Genomic DNA, 19,120 nt, shown 5'->3' on the forward strand with positions numbered 1-19,120 from the left:
ACAATTTTTCTTCCTATGGCGGGAAAGGGGGTTCTGGTTGTCAGACATGCTGGAAATGTGATCTCGCGTTATTGTGTCATTCTCAATAAAGTACCAAGATATGAAACGTTGATTTGAACCTTCTGACCAACTAGTGGGTCAGGCGCCACTCCACTCTCTGATTCATATCGCTTGATTTCTGATGATAGTTGACGATTATATCGACTGATTGCAATGGTATGAGGTGATCTGACAACGCCCTGAATTGCACCCTCGTAAACGTTTTGTCTCTTGGGTGTGACTGGTCTGATGAATGTGGGCGGAAGGAGATATAAATAGTAGCCATGCGTTTTGCCTGAGCAGTGAACACCTTGTTTTATAGATTTGACAAGATCCAAGTCTAAACGTGACAGGCAAATATGTCGTTATATAAATGTATATTTATTTTAAAAAGTTCAAACATAAGCAAACAATATATGCGTTCATTAAAAAATGTTTGCTATTAGGCACACACGAAAGGCACAAAGTAATACACGTAGCTATCTAATGTTAGCTTGTAGCTAGTCAGTACGTGATAGTTTTTGACACTTTTTAACTAATTAACAAAAGTCTAACGGCTCGCTATTGCAAGAGAGCGACAACTAGTCCGATTACGCGAACAATGTCAATATCACGTGTATGGCTTTTGTACTGCGCTGTACTGGTTCAACTCGGTAAGTGAAAGTAATAGCATCTAGACTGGATACGCCTTGCTAGGCTGTATCTGAAAACTCCAGTCACATCACATGATTTCGTTATACAACTACGAGTATCCAATATTTGCACCTTAGAGTTGGCTTGTCTCGTCCAGCAACCGGATGACCGGTTGAGGTTACTACAGGTTAGCTGCATTGCAGAGCTACACCCTATGATGCATCGTAAAAAATCAGGTCCGAAGATGTCACAGTTTCTCCAAACGCCACGCAGTGCACCCGTTACAAAGTGAACCCACTGAAAAGAGCTCGCTGTAGATATTAAATGTATTCAAAGTCATATTTTTTAAAACCACTTTACACATTGCTGTTTTCCCATCAAGATAAATGTTCTGTAGCCTATAATCTATTTGATTTGTTCTACTATATGTTTGCCATGTGTTATGTATTCTAAGTGTTTTCCCCTGCTATTTTGTATACAATGTTTGATTATCCAAATTCTGCTGTTGCTATTCTGTCTGTTGGGGGCATTGGCTCAGGGAAGGAGGAGAATGGAGGGGTCAGAGATTGACATCATTTGACAGGGTGACAATGAAGAGGGAGAAAGCAGGGTGAAAGATTAGATTAAGAGCGAAAGGCCTGAGGCTACAGAGACCAAATGACAGACCAGGCCACCACTTACACACCTACAATTAGGAAAGATCTACTGTAGGCCTGTATTCACAAAGTGTCTCAGAGTAGCATTGCTGGATTTAGGATTACTGATCAGGTACCCCTTGTCCATGTAATCAGCAGATGCAGCTGCTATTTCAGCACTGATGACCAGTCCCCTGATTGAGATATTATTATAGGAAAAGGGCCATTTGGTAAATTATTGCGGAGATTATCTTTATATTAAATTGCTGTGTCCATTAAATGTTATTATTGGGAACAGCGTGAAATGATATAAGGAACTATACAGTGCCTTCAAAGTATTCAGACCCCTTGAAATTTTCCACATTTTGTTACATTACTGCCATATTCTAAAATAGATTAAATAAAACAATTTCCTCAGCAATCTACACACAATAGCCATCATGACAAAAATGAAAACAGGTTTTTAGGCATTTTTGCAAATGTATTAAAAACATAAATACCTTATTTACATAAGTATTCAGACCCTTTGCTATGAGACTTGAAATTGAGCTCCGGTGCATCCTGTTTCTATTGATGATCCTTGAGATGTTTCGACAACTTAATTGGAGTCCACCTGTGGTAAATTCAATTGATTGGACATGATTTGGAAAGGCACACACCTGTCTATATAAGGTTTCACAGTTGACAGGGCATGTCATAGAAAAACCAAGCCATTAGTTCAAAGGAATTGTCAGTAGAGCTCCGAGACAGGATTTTGTCGATGCACAGACCTAAGGAAGGGTAAATCAAATCAAATTTATTTATATAGCCCTTCGTACATCAGCTGATATCTCAAAGTGCTGTACAGAAACCCAGTCTAAAACCCCAAACAGCAAGCAATGCAGGTGTAGAAGCACGGTGGCTAGGAAAAACTCCCGAGAAAGGCCAAAACCTAGGAAGAAACCTAGAGAGGAACCAGGCTATGTGGGGTGGCCAGTCCTCTTCTGGCTGTGCCAGGTGGAGATTATAACAGAACATGGCCAAGATGTTCAAATGTTCATAAATGACCAGCATGGTCGAATAATAATAAGGCAGAACAGTTGAAACTGGAGCAGCAGCACGGCCAGGTGGACTGGGGATAGCAAGGAGTCATCATGTCAGGTAGACCTGGGGCATGGTCCTAGGGCTCAGGTCCTCCGAGAGAGAGAAAGAAAGAGAGAATTAGAGAAAGCACACTTAAATTCACACAGGACACCGAATAGGACAGGAGAAGTACTCCAGATATAACAAACTGACCCTAGCCCCCCGACACAAACTACTGCAGCATAAATACTGGAGGCTGAGACAGGAGGGGTCAGGAGACACTGTGGCCCCATCTGAGGACACCCCTGGACAGGGCCAAACAGGAAGGATATAACCCCACCCACTTTGCCAAAGCACAGCCACCACACCACTAGAGGGATGTCTTCAACCACCAACTTACCATCCTGAGACAAGGCTGAGTATAGCCCACAAAGATCTCCGCCATGGCACAACCCAAGGGGGGGGGGCGCCAACCCAGACATGATGGCCACATCAGTGAATCAACCCACTCAGGTGACACACCCCTTCCAGGGACGGCATGAGAGAGCCCCAGTAAGCCAGTGACTCAGCCCCTGTAATAGGGTCAGAGGCAGAGAATCCCAGTGGAAAGAGGGGAACCGGCCAGGCAGCGACAGCAAGGGCGGTTCGTTGCTCCAGAGCCTTTCCGTTCACCTTCCCACTCCTGGGCCAGACTACACTCAATCATATGACCCACTGAAGAGATGAGTCTTCAGTAAAGACTTAAAGGTTGAGACCGAGTTTGCGTCTCTGACATGGGTAGGCAGACCGTTCCATAAAAATGGAACTCTATAGGAGAAAACCCTGCCTCCAGCTGTTTGCTTAGAAATTCTAGGGACAATTAGGAGGCCTGCGTCTTGTGACCGTAGCGTACGTGTAGGTATGTACGGCAGGACCAAATCAGAGAGATAGGTAGGAGCAAGCCCATGTAATGCTTTGTAGGTTAGCAGTAAAACCTTGAAATCAGCCCTTGCTTTGACAGGAAGCCAGTGTACCAAAACATTTGTGCAACATTGAAGTTCCCTAAGAAGACAGTGTCCTCCATTCTTAAATGGAAGCAGTTTGGAACCACCAAAACTCTTCCTAGAGCTGGCCGCCCGGCCAAACTGAGCAATCGGGGAGAAGGGCCTTGGTCAGGGAGGTGACCAAGAACCTGATGGTCACTCTGAAAGAGCTCTAGAGTTCCTCTGTGGAGATGGGAGAACCTTTCAGAAGGAGAAACATCTCTGCAGCACTCTACCAATCAGGCTTTTATTGTAGACAGAAGCCACTCCTCAGTAAAAGGCACATGACATCCTGCTTGGAGCTTGCCATAAGGCACCTAAAAACTCTCAGACCTTGAGAAACAAGATTCTCTGGTCTGATGAAACCAAGATTGAACTCTTTGGCCTGAATGCCAAGCGTTACATCTGGAGGAAACCTGGCACAATTTCTATGGTAAAGCATGGTGGTAGCAGCAACATGCTGCGGGGATGTTTTTCAGCGGCAGGGACTGGGATACTTGTCAGGATCGAAGCAAAGATTAACGGCACAAAGTACAAAGCGATCATTGATGAAAACCTGCTCCAGAGTGCTCAGGACCTCAGACTGGGTCGAAGGTTCACTTTCCAATAGGACAACAACCCTAAGCACACAGCCAAGACAGCGCAGGAGTGGCTTCGGGACAAGTCTCAATGTCCTTGAGTGGCCCAGCCAGAGCCTGGACTTGAACCCGATCTAACAATTAAAATCAAACTATTTGTCACATGCGCTGAACACAACACGTGTAGACCTTACTGTGAAATGCCTACTCACAAGCCCTTAACCAACAGTGCAGTTCAAGAAGAGTTTAAAAAATGTTTTACCAAATAAACTAAAGTTAAAAAGTAGCACAATAACAAGGCTATATACAGAGGGTACCAGTACCGAGTCAGTGTGCTGGGGTACAGATTCGTTGAGCTAGTTTGTACATGTAGGTAGCAGCAGTGTACAAAACAAATGGAGGGGGTGTCAATGTGAATACTCCAGTGGCCATTGGATGAATTGTTCAGCAGTCTTATGGGTTAGGGGTAGAAGCTGTTAAGGAGCCTTTTGGTCCTAGACTTGGCGCTCCATTACCGCTTTCCCTTGAGGTAGCAGAGAAAACAGTCTATGACTTGGGTGACTGGGGTCTCTGACAATTTTATGGGCTTTCCTCTGACACCGCCTATTATATAGGTCCTGGATGACAGGAAGCTTGGCCCCAGTGATGTGCTGGGCCGTACGCAATACCCTCTGTAGCGCCTTACGGTCGGATGCCGAGCAGTTGCCATACCAGGCGGTGATGCAACCGGTCAGGATGCTCTCAATGGTGCAGCTGTAGAACTTCTTGAGGATCTGGGGACCCATGCCAAATATTTTGTCTCCTGAGGGGGAAAAGGTTTTGTTGTGCTCTCTTTACAACTGTCTTGGTGTGTTTGGACCATGATATTTCGTTGGTGATGTGGACACCAAGGAACTTGAAACTCTATGCGCTCCACTACAGCCCCGTCAATGTTAATTGGCACCTGTTCGTCCTGCCTTTTCCTGTAGTCCACGATCAGCTCCTTTGTCTTGCTCACATTGAGGGAGAGGTTGTTCCGTGATGCCTACAAGGCCCTCCCCCGCCCTCTGTTCGGAAAATCTGATCATGACTCAATTTTGCTCCTCCCTTCCTATAGGCAGAAACTCAAACAGGAAGTACCCGTGCTAAGGACTATTCAATGCTGGTCTGACATCTGAATCCACCCTTCAAGACTGTTTTGATCACAAACACTGGGATATGTTCCAGGTAGCTTCCAAGAATAATAGCGACGAATACACTGATACGGTGACTGAGCTTATCAGGAAGTGTATAGCAGATGTTGTACTCACTATATTAAAACCTACCCTAACCAGAAACCGTAGATAGATGGCAGCATTCGCGTCAGAAGTTTTACTTACACTAAGTTGACTGTGCCTCATCCATCTCAAGGCATCGGGGGAAAAGTTGAACTTGGACAATTTTGTGATGAGAACCTCATGGTTAACAGTATCAAAAGCCTTCCTTAGGTTCAGAAACACAGCCCCAACAACGCCCCCTTTGGGATTGGGATTGGGAATAACATTTTTAAAAGCTACCTCCGATCTTGTGGTGTCGAAGGTTGTTGAAAAGTTTGTAGCAGAGCAACTGATTGCCCACCTCAACAACAGCCTCTTCACATTACACTCCATGCAGTTTGGCTTCAATGCAAAACACTCCACAGAAACGGCCAACTGCTTTCTTCTGGAAAATGTGAAGTCCAAGATGGACACAGGGGGCATTGTTGGCTGTGTTTCTGGACCTAAGGAAGGCTTTTGATACTGTTAACCATGAGATTCTCATCACAAAATTGTCCAAGTTCAACTTTTCCCCGATGCCTTGAGATGGATGAAATCATATCTTGAAGTCAGAACTCAGTGTGTCAGAGTGAGCAATGAGTTGTCCCCCACTCGTATCTATGATGTGAGAGTGCCCCAAGGATCAATACTGGGGCCCCTCCTGTTCAGCCTGTACATTAATGATCTGCCTTTTGTCTGAAGTTCAAATGTATGCAGATGATACAGTGATATATGTGCATGCAAAGAGCAAACAACAAGCTGCACAAGAACTCACTACTCTAATGGCCCTGGTTACAAAGTGGCTCAGTGACTCATGTTTGCATCTCAATGTGAAAAAAACTATCTGCATGTTCTTCACAAAGAGGGCAACAGATGCTACTGAGCCAGATGTCGATATGTCAGGGGAGAAGCTCCAGGTGGTATCTGATTTTAAGTACCTTGGCATCATACTTGATTCCAACCTCTCTGTTAAAATGCAAGTGAAAAAGGTCATTCAAATAACCAAATTCAGCCTAGCTCATTTCCGATTTATACGAAATTGTTTGACTACAGAGGTAACAAAGCTGTACTTCAAATCTATGATACTCCAAATCAAATCAAATTTATTTATATAGCCCTACAGAAACCCAGCCTAAAACCTAAACAGCAAGCAATGCAGGTGTAGAAGCACAGTGGCTAGGAAAAACTCCTGAGAAAGGCCAAAACCTAGGAAGAAACCTAGAGAGGAACCAGGCTGTGGGGTGGTCAGTCCTCTTCTGGCTGTGCCGGTGTGGAGATTATAACAGAACATGGCCAAGATTTTCAAATGTTCATAAATGACCAGCATGGTCAAATAATAATAAGGCAGAACAGTTGAAACTGGAGCAGCAGCACGGTCAGGTGGACTGAGGACAGCAAGGAGTCATCATGTCAGGTAGTCCTGGGGCATGGTCCTATACAGGCCATTTAGGATCTTGAGTACAAGACATGCTTCGGTGTCCCCTGAGAGAGAGAAAGAAAGAGAGAAGGAGAGAATTAGAGAACGCACACTTAGATTCACACAGGACACCGAATAGGACAGGAGAAGTACTCCAGATATAACAAACTGACCCTAGCCCCCCGACACATAAACTACTGCAGCATATATACTGGAGGTTGAGACAGGAGGGGTCAGGAGACACTGTGGCCCCATCCGAGGACACCCCCGGACAGGGCCAAACAGGAAGGATATAACCCCACCCACCTTTCCAAAGCACAGCCCCCACACCACTAGAGGGATATCTTCAACAACCAACTTACCATCCTGAGACAAGGCTGAGTATAGCCCACAAAGATCTCCGCCATGGCACAACCTAAGGGGGGGGCGCCAACCCAGACAGGATGACCACATCAGTGAATCAACCCACTCAGGTGACGCACCCCCTCCGGGGACGGCATGAGAGAGCCCCAGTAAGCCAGTGACTCAGCCCCTGTAATAGGGTTAGAAGCAGAGAATCCCAGTGGAAAGAGGGGAACCGGCCAGGCAGAGACAGCAAGGGCGGTTCGTTGCTCCAGAGCCTTTCCGTTCACCTCCCCCACTTAACATACTGCTTGACTAGTTGGGCCCAAGCTTGCTGAACAACATTTAAACCCATTGTCTGTCTACAAACAGGCTCTCAAAGTGCTTGATAGGAAGCCCAATAGCCATCATCACTGTTATATCCTCAGAAAGCATGCGCTCCTGAGTTGGAAAAATCTTGTGCAATACACCAAAGCATGTCTTGTATTCAAGATCCTAAATGGCCTGGCTTCCCTTCCACTCAGTACTTTTGTTAAACAGAAAACCCAAACATGGCAGCAGATCCACAAGGTCTGCCATGAGAGGTGACTGTATAGTTCTCTTATGGAAAAGCACCTTTAGTCAATCTGCTTTCTCTGTGAGAGCTTCCCATGTCTGGAATACAATGCCATCAGACACACATACAGTTGAAGTCGGAAGTTTACATACACTTAGTTTCGAGTCATTAAAGCTAGTTTTTCAACCAATCCACAAATGTATTTTAAACTATAGTTTTGGCAAGTCGGTTAAGACATTTACTTTGTGCATGACACAAGTCATTTTTCCAACAATTGTTTACAGATTATTTCACGTATTCACTGTATCACAATTCTAGTGGGTAAGAGTTTTACATACACTAAATTGACTGTGCCTTCAAACAGCTTGGGAAATTCCAGAAAATGATGTTATGGCTTTAGAAGCTTCTGATAGGCTAATTGACATCATTTGAGTCAATTGAAGGTGTACCTGTGGATGTATTAGAAGGCCTACCTTCAAACTCAGTGCCTCTTTGCTTGACATCATGGGAAAATCAAAAGAAATCAGCCAAGACCTCAGAAAAAAATGTATACCTCAACAAGTCTGGTTCATCCTTGGGATAAATTTCCAAGGCACCACGTTCATCTGTACAAACCATACTATGCAAGTATAAACATTATGGGATCATCCAGCCATCATACCACGCAGGAAGCAGACACGTTCTGTCTCCTAGAGATGAACGTACTTTGGTGCTAAAAGTGCAAATCAATCCCAGAACAAAAGCAAAGGACCTTGTGAAGATGCTGGAGGAAACGGGTACAAAAGTATCTATATCCACAGTAAAACAAGTCCTATATCGACATAACCAGAAAGGCCGCTCAGCAAGGAAGAAGTCACTGTTTCAAAACCGCCATAAAAAAAGCCAGACTACGCAACTATGCAGACTATGCAACTGCACATGGGGACAAAGATTGTACTTTTTGGAGAAATATTGTCTGGTCTGATACAAAAATAGAACTGTTTGGCCATAATGACCATTGTTATGTTTGGAGGAAAAGGGGGAGGCTTGCAAGCCAAAGAACAACATCCCAACCGTGAAGCACGGGGGTGGCAGCATCATGTTGTGGGGGTGCTTTGCTGCAGGAGGGACTGGTGCACTTCACAAAATAGATGGCATCATGAGGAAAGCAACATCTCAAGACCTCAGTCAGGAAGTTAAAGCTTGGTTGCAAATGGGGTCTTCCAAATGGACAATAATCCCAAGCATACTTCCAAAGTTGTGACAAAATGGCTTAAGGACAAAGTCAAGGTATTGGAGTGGCCATCACAAAGCCCTGACCTCAATCCCATGGAAAATGTGTGTGCCGAACTGAAAAAGTGTGTGCGAGCAAGGAGGCCTACAAACCTGACTCAGTTGCACCAGCTCTGTCAGGAGGAATGGGCCAAAATTCACCCAACTTATTGTGGGAAGCTTGTGGAAGGCTACCTGAAATGTTTGACCCAAGTTAAACAATTTAAAGGCAATTCTACCAAATACTAATTGAGTGTATGTAAACTTCGGACCCACTGGGAATGTGATGAAAGAAATAAAAGCTGAAATAAATAATTCTCTCTCCTGTTAGTCTGACATTTCGCATTCTTAAAATAAAGTGGTGATCCTAACTGACCTAATTTGTACTAAGATTAAATGTCAGGAATTTTGAAAACTGAGTTTAAATGTATTTGGCTAAGGTGTTTGTAAACCTCCGACTTCAACTGTAACTGCACCACCTATCACACTTCCACAAAAACACGAAGATATGGCTAAAGGTTAATCAGATTTGTGAACATAATCCCTAGCTGTGTATAGCTGCAAACACTGTTGCTTTTATGGATTTTGTCTTGTTGCTTTTTGTGCTATGTTGCTCTGTCTGCATGCTAAGTCTTGCTTGTCCTATGTTGCTCTGTGTGTGCTCACTGCTCAATGATTGTCTGTATTGTAATTGTTTTTAATAACCTGCCCAGGGACTGCTGCTGAAAATTAGCCGGCTGGCTAAAAACGGCACTTTTACTGAAACGTTGATTAATGTGCACTGTCCCTGTACAAATAAACTCAAATCCTCCTTGTCATCTTCATGCTCTGTCTCAAACTGAGCAGGACATCTGTCGTCCTAGTCTGCGCACAGATGTTGACTCGCTTCCACAGTCATTGGTTAGGCAGCACAAAAAGGTTTACATGAGTAGGGCAGGCCAGGGCTCATGATTGGGAACTCCTATCCATTGCAATGTGTAATGCAGTGTAGCCTAGTTTTATATACACCATCCCAGCAGAGCAATAACTCGGGAAGAAAGTACATTTTCTTCTAAATATCACTGCCCTGTGCTTCACCGTGCAAGCTCTTTCTATAGCCTAGGTATATAGCCTATACTATAGGCTATGGAACATGTGATTGAGACCACACTAGGCACACTTGATATTGCCCAGCAGAGAATCAGGGATGAGGGGCATCATGAGGCACACATGAGACTATAATAATCAACTAATTCTCAAACCCTGAGCAATATGACATTTCATCGATTTACAAATTACATGACCCTCCCCTATTCAAAAACAAAAAAAAACTAATTATATGGTAGTAATGGTAGATAATTGCTTTTCTTTCATTTCTCTATTTTCTAACCCAGACATGATCATACCTGCATCTGGAAACAAGTGTGGCCCTGCAGAGTACAAATCTAACACTGGTCAGTGCTGTCCAATGTGTGGAAAAGGTAAGGGCATCAAGGACTTGTTTACACTACTGTACATAATATACATTTGTTTTAGTTCTATTGTAATGCAAAATTAAACTTCACACAATTATATTACATTGTTAAGGAATTAAACATAGTTTGATATCAAACTATTTACAATACACTACATTGTAAATGCATGTACAATGTAATGGCATGTTTTGTTTTATTTTTTTAGGTTTAGTTGTCCGCAAGGACTGTACATTAGTGTCCAGCACGTCCTGCATACCCTGTACAGGACAGACCTACATGAATTCAGCTAATGGCTTGGACAAGTGCTTTCCCTGCAGTCCTTGTGATCCAGGTATTATGAGGGACCCTAATATTTTGGGGAGCCATAATATTTCAGGTATTTTGGGGGCCCTATGTGACATTTGGTTGCCATGAAATTCTATTCATTTTGCCATGGGACAAAAATTGGCTTCAATTCTACACATTTTGCCACATTATGCCATGGCCTGTGTCACATCATTATGATATGAAGAAAATGTATTTTGGAAGAACAGAATATTAGTTGGCCTATTGTACAGTGCAATCGGAAAGTATTCAGACCCCTTGACTTTTTCCACATTTTGTTACGTTACAGCCTTATTATAAAATGGATTCAATCGTTCCCCCCCATCAATCTACACACAATACCCCATTATGACAAAGCAAAAACAGGTTTTTAGAATTACAGCCTTGAGTCTTCTTGGGTATGACGCTACAAGCTTAGCACACCTGTATTTGGGGAGTTCCTCCCATTCTTCTTTGTAGATCCCCTCAAGCTCTGTCAGGTTGGATGGGGAGCGTTGCTGCACAGCTATTTTCAGGCATTCCTGTGTTGTTCTGGCTGTGTGCTTAGGGTCGTTGTCCTAATGGAAGGTGAACCTTCGCCCCAGTCTGTGGTCATGAGAACACTGGAGCAGGTTTTCATCAAGGAACTCTCTGTACTTTGCTCCGTTCATCTTTCCCTCGATCCTGACTAGTCTCCCAGTCACTGCCGCTGAAAAACATCCCCACAGTATGATGCTGCCACTACCATGCTTCACCATAGGGATTGTGCCAGGTTTCCTCCAGACGTGATGCTTGGCATTCAGACCAAATAGTGCAATCTTGGTTTCATCAGACCAGAGAATTTTGTTTCTCATGGTCTGAGAGTCCTTTAGGAGGAGCCTGTCAAGCAGGCTGTCATGTACCGTTTACTGAGGAATGGCTTCCGTCTGGCCACTCTACCATAAAGTCCTGATTGGTGGAGTGCAGTAGAGATGGTTGTCCTTCTGGATGGTTCTCCCATCTCCACAGAGGAACTCTGGATCTCTGTCAGTGACCATTGGATTCTTGGTCACCTCTCTGACCAAGGCCCTTCTCCCCTGATTGCTCAGTTTGGCAGGGCAGCCAGCTCGAGGAAGAGTCTTGGTGGTTCCAAAGTTCTTCCATTAAGACTGATGGAGGCCACTCTGTTCTTGGGACCTTCAATGGTGCAGAAATGTTTGGGTACCCTTCCCCAGATCTGTGCCTCGACACAATCCGGTCTCGGAGCTTTAAGGACAATTCCTTTGACCTCACGGCTTGTTTTTTTTCTCTGACATGCACTGCCAACTGTGGGACCATATATAGATATAGACAGGTGTGTGCCTTTCCTAATCCTGTACAATCAATTGAATTTACCACAGGTGGACTCCAATCAAGTTGTAGAAACATCTCAAGGGTGTCTAAAAACCTGTTATTGCTTTGTTATCATGGGCTATTGCGTGTAGATTGATAAGGATTTGTATTTATTTAATCCATTTTAGAATAAGGCTGTAATGTAACAATGTGGAAAAGGGGAAGGGGTCTGAATACTTTCCGAACGCACTGGATGTTATCTGGCTGGCTATGCTCCCTACCATAGGCTTTAGGCTTGTTCATTTAGCTGACAAGATATGCTTATACGTCCCGTGCCATTGTTTTAGATTCGATTATTTTATACGAAGAAGAATATAATTGAACTTAGCTGAATAAAATGGAATGAATCATTTTCCCATTCCGGAGAGATGAAGTGGCTGTGTTGAGCGTAAAAGTGATCATTTGAAACCGATTAGTTGTGATGTGTAATGGCCCATTATCAAATGGGAAGGAACAGGGGCAGTAGAAAAAAATCTCTGCACGCCAATAGTGAATGGAGGCCGTGCGCTTTCCCGCTGGTCTGGTTTTCAATGATGCCTGGTAGGTTGACTTTGGTTTTATAGCAGAGCTGTGTTTAATATGAGCAGCTGAGAAATACATATAAGAACACTTACTTCACTCCACACATCAACCACTGTGTGAGGAGCATGCAGCCTCTCGCTGTGCAACAGGTGATATTCCGCCCAAACTCTGTATTCCAGGGGCACTCCAACCCTGTTCCTGCTGCTACCCAGTGTTTAATTTGGGAACCCAAGTGACATCTTTTCAGGAACATCGATAGTAACATGTTTTTGCAACAAAACACATTTCACTAAAACTGTTGACAGCCCCTCTTCACGCTGGAGAAAACAAATGAAGGATAGGAGATGGAAACGCTCAAGATATTCAGGAGCTAAAGCTAATGTGTCTATTAATTATACTGAACAAAAATATACAATGCAACCTGTAACAATTTAAATGATTATAGGGGGACAATATATATATATTTTTAAACCTTTATTTAACTAGGCATGTCAGTTAAGAACAAATTCTTATTTTACAATGACGGCCTACCCAGACCAAACCCTCCCCTAACCCAAGCTGGGCCAATTATGCACCACCCTATGGGACTCCCAATCACCGCCGGTTGTGATACAGCCCAGGATCGAACCAGGGTCATTAGGACCTGATGGTTGTTAACAAATTGGATACTAACAAAGCATGTCCAGAGTGCATAACAGGAGATTACCGTGACTCAATGATCATGTGGAATTTGACTGCAGTCATGACTCATGACTGCCGATGTGGCGGTAATAAATCAAATCAAATGTTATTTGTCACACACACATGGTTAGCAGATGTTAATGCGAGTGTAGCGAAATGCTTGTGCTTCCAGTTCCGACAATGCAGTAATAACCAACAAGTAATCTAACTGACAATTCCAAAACTAATATCTTATACACAGTGTAAGGGGATAAAGAATATGTACATAAAGATATGAATGAGTGATGGTACAGAGCAGCATAGGCAAGATACAGTAGATGGTATTGAGTACAGTATATACATATGAGATGAGTATGTAAACAAAGTGGCATAGTTAAAGTGGCTAGTGATACATGTATTACATAAGGATGCAGTAGATGATAGAGTACAGTATATACGTATACATATGAGATGAATAATGTAGGGTATGTAAACATTATATCAGGTAGCATTGTTTAAAGTGGCTAGTGATATATTTTACATCCTTTCCCATCAATTCTCATTATTGAAGTGGCTGGAGTTGAGTCAGTGTGTTGGCAGCAGCCACTCAATGTTAGTGGTTGCTGTTTAAGTCTGATGGCCTTGAGATAGAAGCTGTTTTTCAGTCTCTCGGTCCCAGCTTTGATGCACCTGTACTGACCTCGCCTTCTGGATGATAGCGGGGTGAACAGGCAGTGGCTCGGGTGGGTGTCGTCCTTGATGATCTTTATGGCCTTCCTGTAACATTGGGTGGTGTAGGTATCCTGGAGGGCAGGTAGTTTGCCCCCGGTGATACGTTGTGCAGACCTCACTACCCTCTGGAGAGCCTTACGGTTGTGGGCGGAGCAGTTGCCGTACCAGGCGGTGATACAGCCCGCCAGGATGCTCTCGATTGTGCATCTGTAGAAGTTTGTGAGTGTTTTTGGTGACAAGCCGAATTTCTTCAGCCTCCTGAGGTTGAAAATACTGACAGATCATTTGTTTGTTCGACATGGGATCTTTTTGTCTGTAAAATTAATTATAAAAACCATCATATTGAAGTAAACTTGAAGTCACATGATGACATGGTGTGTGGTCCTCCCACTCCAACTTGGGAAAGCATGCAGTTTATACAGATTAAAAAATGTATGATGAACCTCACAGGGTGGTGAAAGTTGATGGTGATCTTGATGCTCCTTTCCAATAAATATCGAGGGTCTGATTCTGGTGGCATGATGATCAACGCTTGACTGCTGTTTGGCAAATAAAAATATTCTCGCTCTTATCCATAATAATCTCATTATGTAGACTAGCCTACCCGCACGGCCTTCCTGCTCTGTATCTGCGAGCTGTAGCAAGAGAGCAAGTGTGAAGACCAGAGAAGGCACATTTGCTATTTAAAGCAACAGTTTGTGTGACTAAACTATTGGTAGAGTTGAAAATGCGATGGAAACCCATTCAACTGTATATTTTTATTCAGTACATAAAAACAAAATAAACATTTTGTGTGCACTACGTCATCAAGCACTGATTTATCTGCAACAAGTCCGTTTTTGGTGGGAACACCCCTGGGGGGGATATTAGCATTTTTGTACCTTGTCAGCTCAGGGATTTGAACTTGCAACCTTCCTGTTACTAGCCCAATGCGCTAACCACTAGGCTACCCTGCTGCTCCACATGAAAATCTGTCTCCAATTCAATGGAAACCTAGCTAATGAGGCTTGTACACAATATCTGCATGTTTTCTTTGTTTATTCATTAGGATCTTCTTCAGGCTAATTTCCCAAGACTCCTTTCAGTTCATGTACCACATAAGGCAAATCCTTGCGATATAAAGAGTCCCCTTGCAATCTTCCTTACTTTTATGTTTTTCAGGACAAGGTCTGTACATTTTGATGACGTGTACTACTACAAGTAACTCTATTTGTCATGTTCTAAATGGATATTATTGTACCAGCTCCTCAGCTGGCAACGAGTGCACCTTTGCACTAAGACATACACTTTGCTCACCTGGACAGAGAGTTAAAGCACCGGGTATGTGTACATATAGTATGAAGTAAAGTTGATAAAATTACCATTCTTTTTCATTTTCATAACTGTTATTGTCAATAGAAATTACTCACAGCATATTACATGTTATTCCTGTGCAGGAACAAAGACAACAGATACCGTGTGTGAGGAGTGTCAGCATGGCTCTTACTCACAACATGGTGTGAACTGCACTGCTTGGACTGAGTATGTTTTACTGGTTTCATTCCTATGTGTTAGAAACATTAACAATGGCTGGTTTCATCTGGATGACTACGCAAAAATATGGGATTTTAAGCCTTGTTCACACTGCAGGCCTTAATGCTTAAATCAGTTTTGTTTTTCAAAACCATTTTGGAATACTGACTGTCCAAACTGTAAGTTACAAGTGACCAAATCGGATGTGTGTGTGTGTGTTCAGACAGCAGTCATTTGCTGACATGGCTAGCTAGTCGCCATCGTAATGACGGGTGTGTGCACACTGCGCAGTGGTGTCGTCTGATTGGTGGTGGTGCTCCTGCTTCCCATCACTCAGAAGTTATGTAACAACCTAAGGTGATGACAACCATGTGTCTCCATGGAAGTTTCACAGTTGCTTTGAATGTTCAAAATCATAGTGTAAAAACACTTTTAAAGCCTCAAAGGTCAAGATGGTCCAACTTTCAAAACAAATCCTTTTTGGTTAACCAAGGCAGTCAACGAGCTAGTTAGGTAGCTGATTAACCTCCTAACACATTTGGTTGTAAACAATTAACAAACTATTTAGCTACCACATTCATGTCAAACTGTCAACAGAGTAGCTGAGCAACAAAATATGCCAAATAAGTCTAAAAACCACTTGAGGGCATTATAACTCAGATATGACTATTCAGACATGTCGCATGGCCTGGGAATCAGATTTGAATCTGACTCCAAACCACCTACAATCAAGCCAATTGTGGCTTAAAATATCCAATTTCATGTGCTTTTTTTGGTTGTTCAGACTGCAAAAAAAAAAAACGGATTCGGATATGCAATGTTTTTTGATTTGAGTCACTTCAAACTGCCAATGTGAACAAGGCTTTATGATCAATAACAATAATTGATTTACTTCAAGAATACATTAGATTGACTTGTCAATACTGGTTCATGTGGCTCAATTGGTAAAGTTGTGGGTTCGATTCTGAAGGGGGACCAGTATGGGGGGAAAAATAATGAAAATGTATGCACTCACTAATAAGTCGCTCTGGATAAGAGTGTCTGTATAATGACATAAATGTACTGTATATGGGGAAAATAATGCATTCCATTATTATGAGGATGATCAATAATATCATTGTTACCTAATCATTTAAATCAGAGTTTTAAATGCCCAAATTAAGGAATAGTGACAACATTTTTATTTGAGAAACATTTGTAATATATTGAAATGAAATGCCTCTAGCCTTTACACTCACCGATATTATCGTTTGGCCTTCATAGATTTATCTGTAAAAAAAAAATCTATATATGTATATACATTTGAAACAATGTTTGATAATCGCTAATATGATAATGGTTCAATAATGGTTCAACTGCCTTGAACAACTTTTATTTGTTCACCTTTTAGTTGTAAAGCCATTGGACAATACAAGATTGAAGATGGAAGTCAAACAAGAGATGTTGTTTGTGAAAAATCTGCGGAATTACTAAGGAATAGAGTCATTGTCTTAGTTCCATCTTCAGTTTTCCTTTTTGTAGTCTTTATTTTTGTCTTGTTTGTAACTAAAGGTTAGTCTTTTTCGTTCTTTATTGTTCGGTTCCTTCTGCATGTCTGTGTTCTACATAATTAAGTTAATGAGTGGGTTTTGCTTCGCTCCTAACAATCGGATAACTTTTGATTTGTTTTCAGGTAAAGAAACTAAAGGTTAGTTTAACATGTTCTACCCTTCTCCCCACATACTGTACATTACTGGCCCTCTCACACTTTTCTAACAATGTATTACTTATAGATCTAGGCTATTAACTTTGCATCACTTTGTTAACCCAATTCATTTTGCTATGTTTTCAGAAAATCAAGGAACATCTAAGGTACATTTCTATATTTTTGAGTTCCTTTCAAATGTAGGCTATTCTTTATCTAAGATTTGACTTATGTACAGCATTTGAACCACGTACAGCATTGTAGCAAATGTAGGTTTCTTAGATGGAATATCATTTAATTGTAGTAGTACTTTAGTAGTTTTCCATATGATGCACATTGCAGTAACCATACTGAATAATGAATGACTGAAATAATTTGAATGTCATAATAAAGGCATGATTAGTGATTGTACTATGGTCCTGTGGGTTATCAGTCCAACCCTAATTTAACACACCTGATTCTACTAATTAGCTGCTCAACAAAACCTTCACTAGCTGAATCAGATATGCTAAATCAGGGTTGGTCTGAAAACATATAGGACAGTAGATCTCCAGGAAGAAGGTTGGGCAGCCCTGGACTAAACCTTTAATTGGCATAGTGCAGTGATTCTCAACTGGTGGGTCGCGACCCAAATAGGTTTTGAATGCGTTGCGTGTGTAAGAAAATCAAGAGAAAAAACATACATACATACATACATACATACACACACACACCACAGTGCATTTGGAAAGTATTCCCTTGACTTTTTCCACATTTTGTAATGTTATAGCCTTATTCTAAATTGAAGAGAGAAATAATAATTGAATCAATCTACACAATAACCCATAATGACAAAGATTTTTTTGCAAAACTTAAATACCTTATTTACATAAGTATTCAGACCCTTTACTATGAGACTCGAAATTGAGCTCAGGTGGATCCTGTTTCCAATGATCATCCTTGAGATGTTTCTACAACTTGGAGTCCACCTGTGGTAAATTCAATTGATAGGACATGATTTGGAAAGGCACACACCTCTCTTTTTATAAGGTCACACAGTTGACAGTGTATATCAGAGCAAAAACCAAGCCATGAGGTCAAAGCAATTGTCTGTAGAGCTCCGAGACAGGATTGTGTCGAGGCACAGATCTGGGGAACGGTACCAACACATTTCTGTAGCATTGAAGGTCCACAAGAACATAGTGGACTCCATCATTTTTAAATAGAAGAAGTTTGAAACCACCAAGACTCTTCCAATAGCTGGCCACCCAGCCAAACAGTGCAATCAGGGGAGAAGGGCCTTGGTCAGGGAGGTGACCAAGAATCCAATGGTCACTCAATGGTCAATCTGACAGAGCTATCTAAAAATGAATCTCTCCAGAGATAAGTCTCTCACTGTTGCTGCCTGTTATAGACCCCCCCCCCCACCCTGGACACCATATGTGAATTGATTGCCCCTCATCTATCTTCAGAGCTCGTACTGTTAGGTGACCTAAACTGGGATATGCTTAACACCCCGGCAGTCCTACAATCTAAGCTAGATGCCCTCAATCTCACACAAATTATCAAGGAAGCCACCAGGTACAAACCTAAATCCGTAATCATGGGCACCCTCATAGATATTATCCTGACCAACTTGCCCTCCAAATACACCTCTGCTGTTTTCAATCAGGATCTCAGCGATCATGCCTCATTGTCTGCATCCGCTATGGGTCCGCGGTCAAAAGACCACCCCTCATCACTGTCAAACGCTCCCTAAAACACTTCTGCGAGCAGGACTTTCTAATCGACCTGGCCCAGGTATCCTGGAAGGATATTGACCTCATACCGTCAGTCGAGGATGCCTGGTCATTCTTTAAAAGTAATTTCCTCACCCCCCTACCTCCCTCCCCGATGGGACAGATCATGTGTGCCCTGGTGACCCACTCGCACCTGCCACTCCACATGAACTGAAACACAAGCCTCACTAGAGGCCTCCTCAGACAAGCCGGCAATGGGTAGATGTACGCCAAATACAAAAGAGACGGGCACACCCCCCAGGCACATCCGTTCTACCGCGCCATCTTCCGAAAAACTTGACGGAAGACTTTGCAT

General features: G+C 42.6%; 1 protein-coding gene and 1 long non-coding RNA gene across 2 annotated transcripts in view; one reads left to right on the forward strand and one right to left on the reverse strand.

Annotated features, from left to right (window-relative positions):
- Window positions 1–494: 494 nt before the first annotated feature.
- Window positions 495–19,120, forward strand: part of LOC135503931 (tumor necrosis factor receptor superfamily member 14-like) — a 24,219-nt gene continuing 5,593 nt past the window's right edge. The window contains exons 1-8 of the mRNA XM_064922123.1: window positions 495–692; window positions 10,183–10,269; window positions 10,469–10,594; window positions 15,013–15,171; window positions 15,288–15,372; window positions 16,754–16,914; window positions 17,036–17,050; window positions 17,195–17,214. Coding sequence (XP_064778195.1) covers window positions 641–692; window positions 10,183–10,269; window positions 10,469–10,594; window positions 15,013–15,171; window positions 15,288–15,372; window positions 16,754–16,914; window positions 17,036–17,050; window positions 17,195–17,214 — 705 coding nt within the window. The 5' untranslated portion in view covers window positions 495–640. The remainder of the gene's footprint in view (window positions 693–10,182; window positions 10,270–10,468; window positions 10,595–15,012; window positions 15,172–15,287; window positions 15,373–16,753; window positions 16,915–17,035; window positions 17,051–17,194; window positions 17,215–19,120) is intronic.
- The window catches only part of LOC135503935 (uncharacterized), a 21,495-nt gene continuing 8,701 nt past the window's right edge, over window positions 6,327–19,120 (reverse strand). The window contains exon 2 of the long non-coding RNA XR_010450029.1: window positions 6,327–6,725. This is a non-coding gene — a long non-coding RNA (uncharacterized LOC135503935). The remainder of the gene's footprint in view (window positions 6,726–19,120) is intronic.

The sequence above is a fragment of the Oncorhynchus masou genome, chromosome 18 (assembly GCF_036934945.1).
Source record: "Oncorhynchus masou masou isolate Uvic2021 chromosome 18, UVic_Omas_1.1, whole genome shotgun sequence".
Lineage (NCBI taxonomy): Eukaryota > Metazoa > Chordata > Actinopteri > Salmoniformes > Salmonidae > Oncorhynchus > Oncorhynchus masou.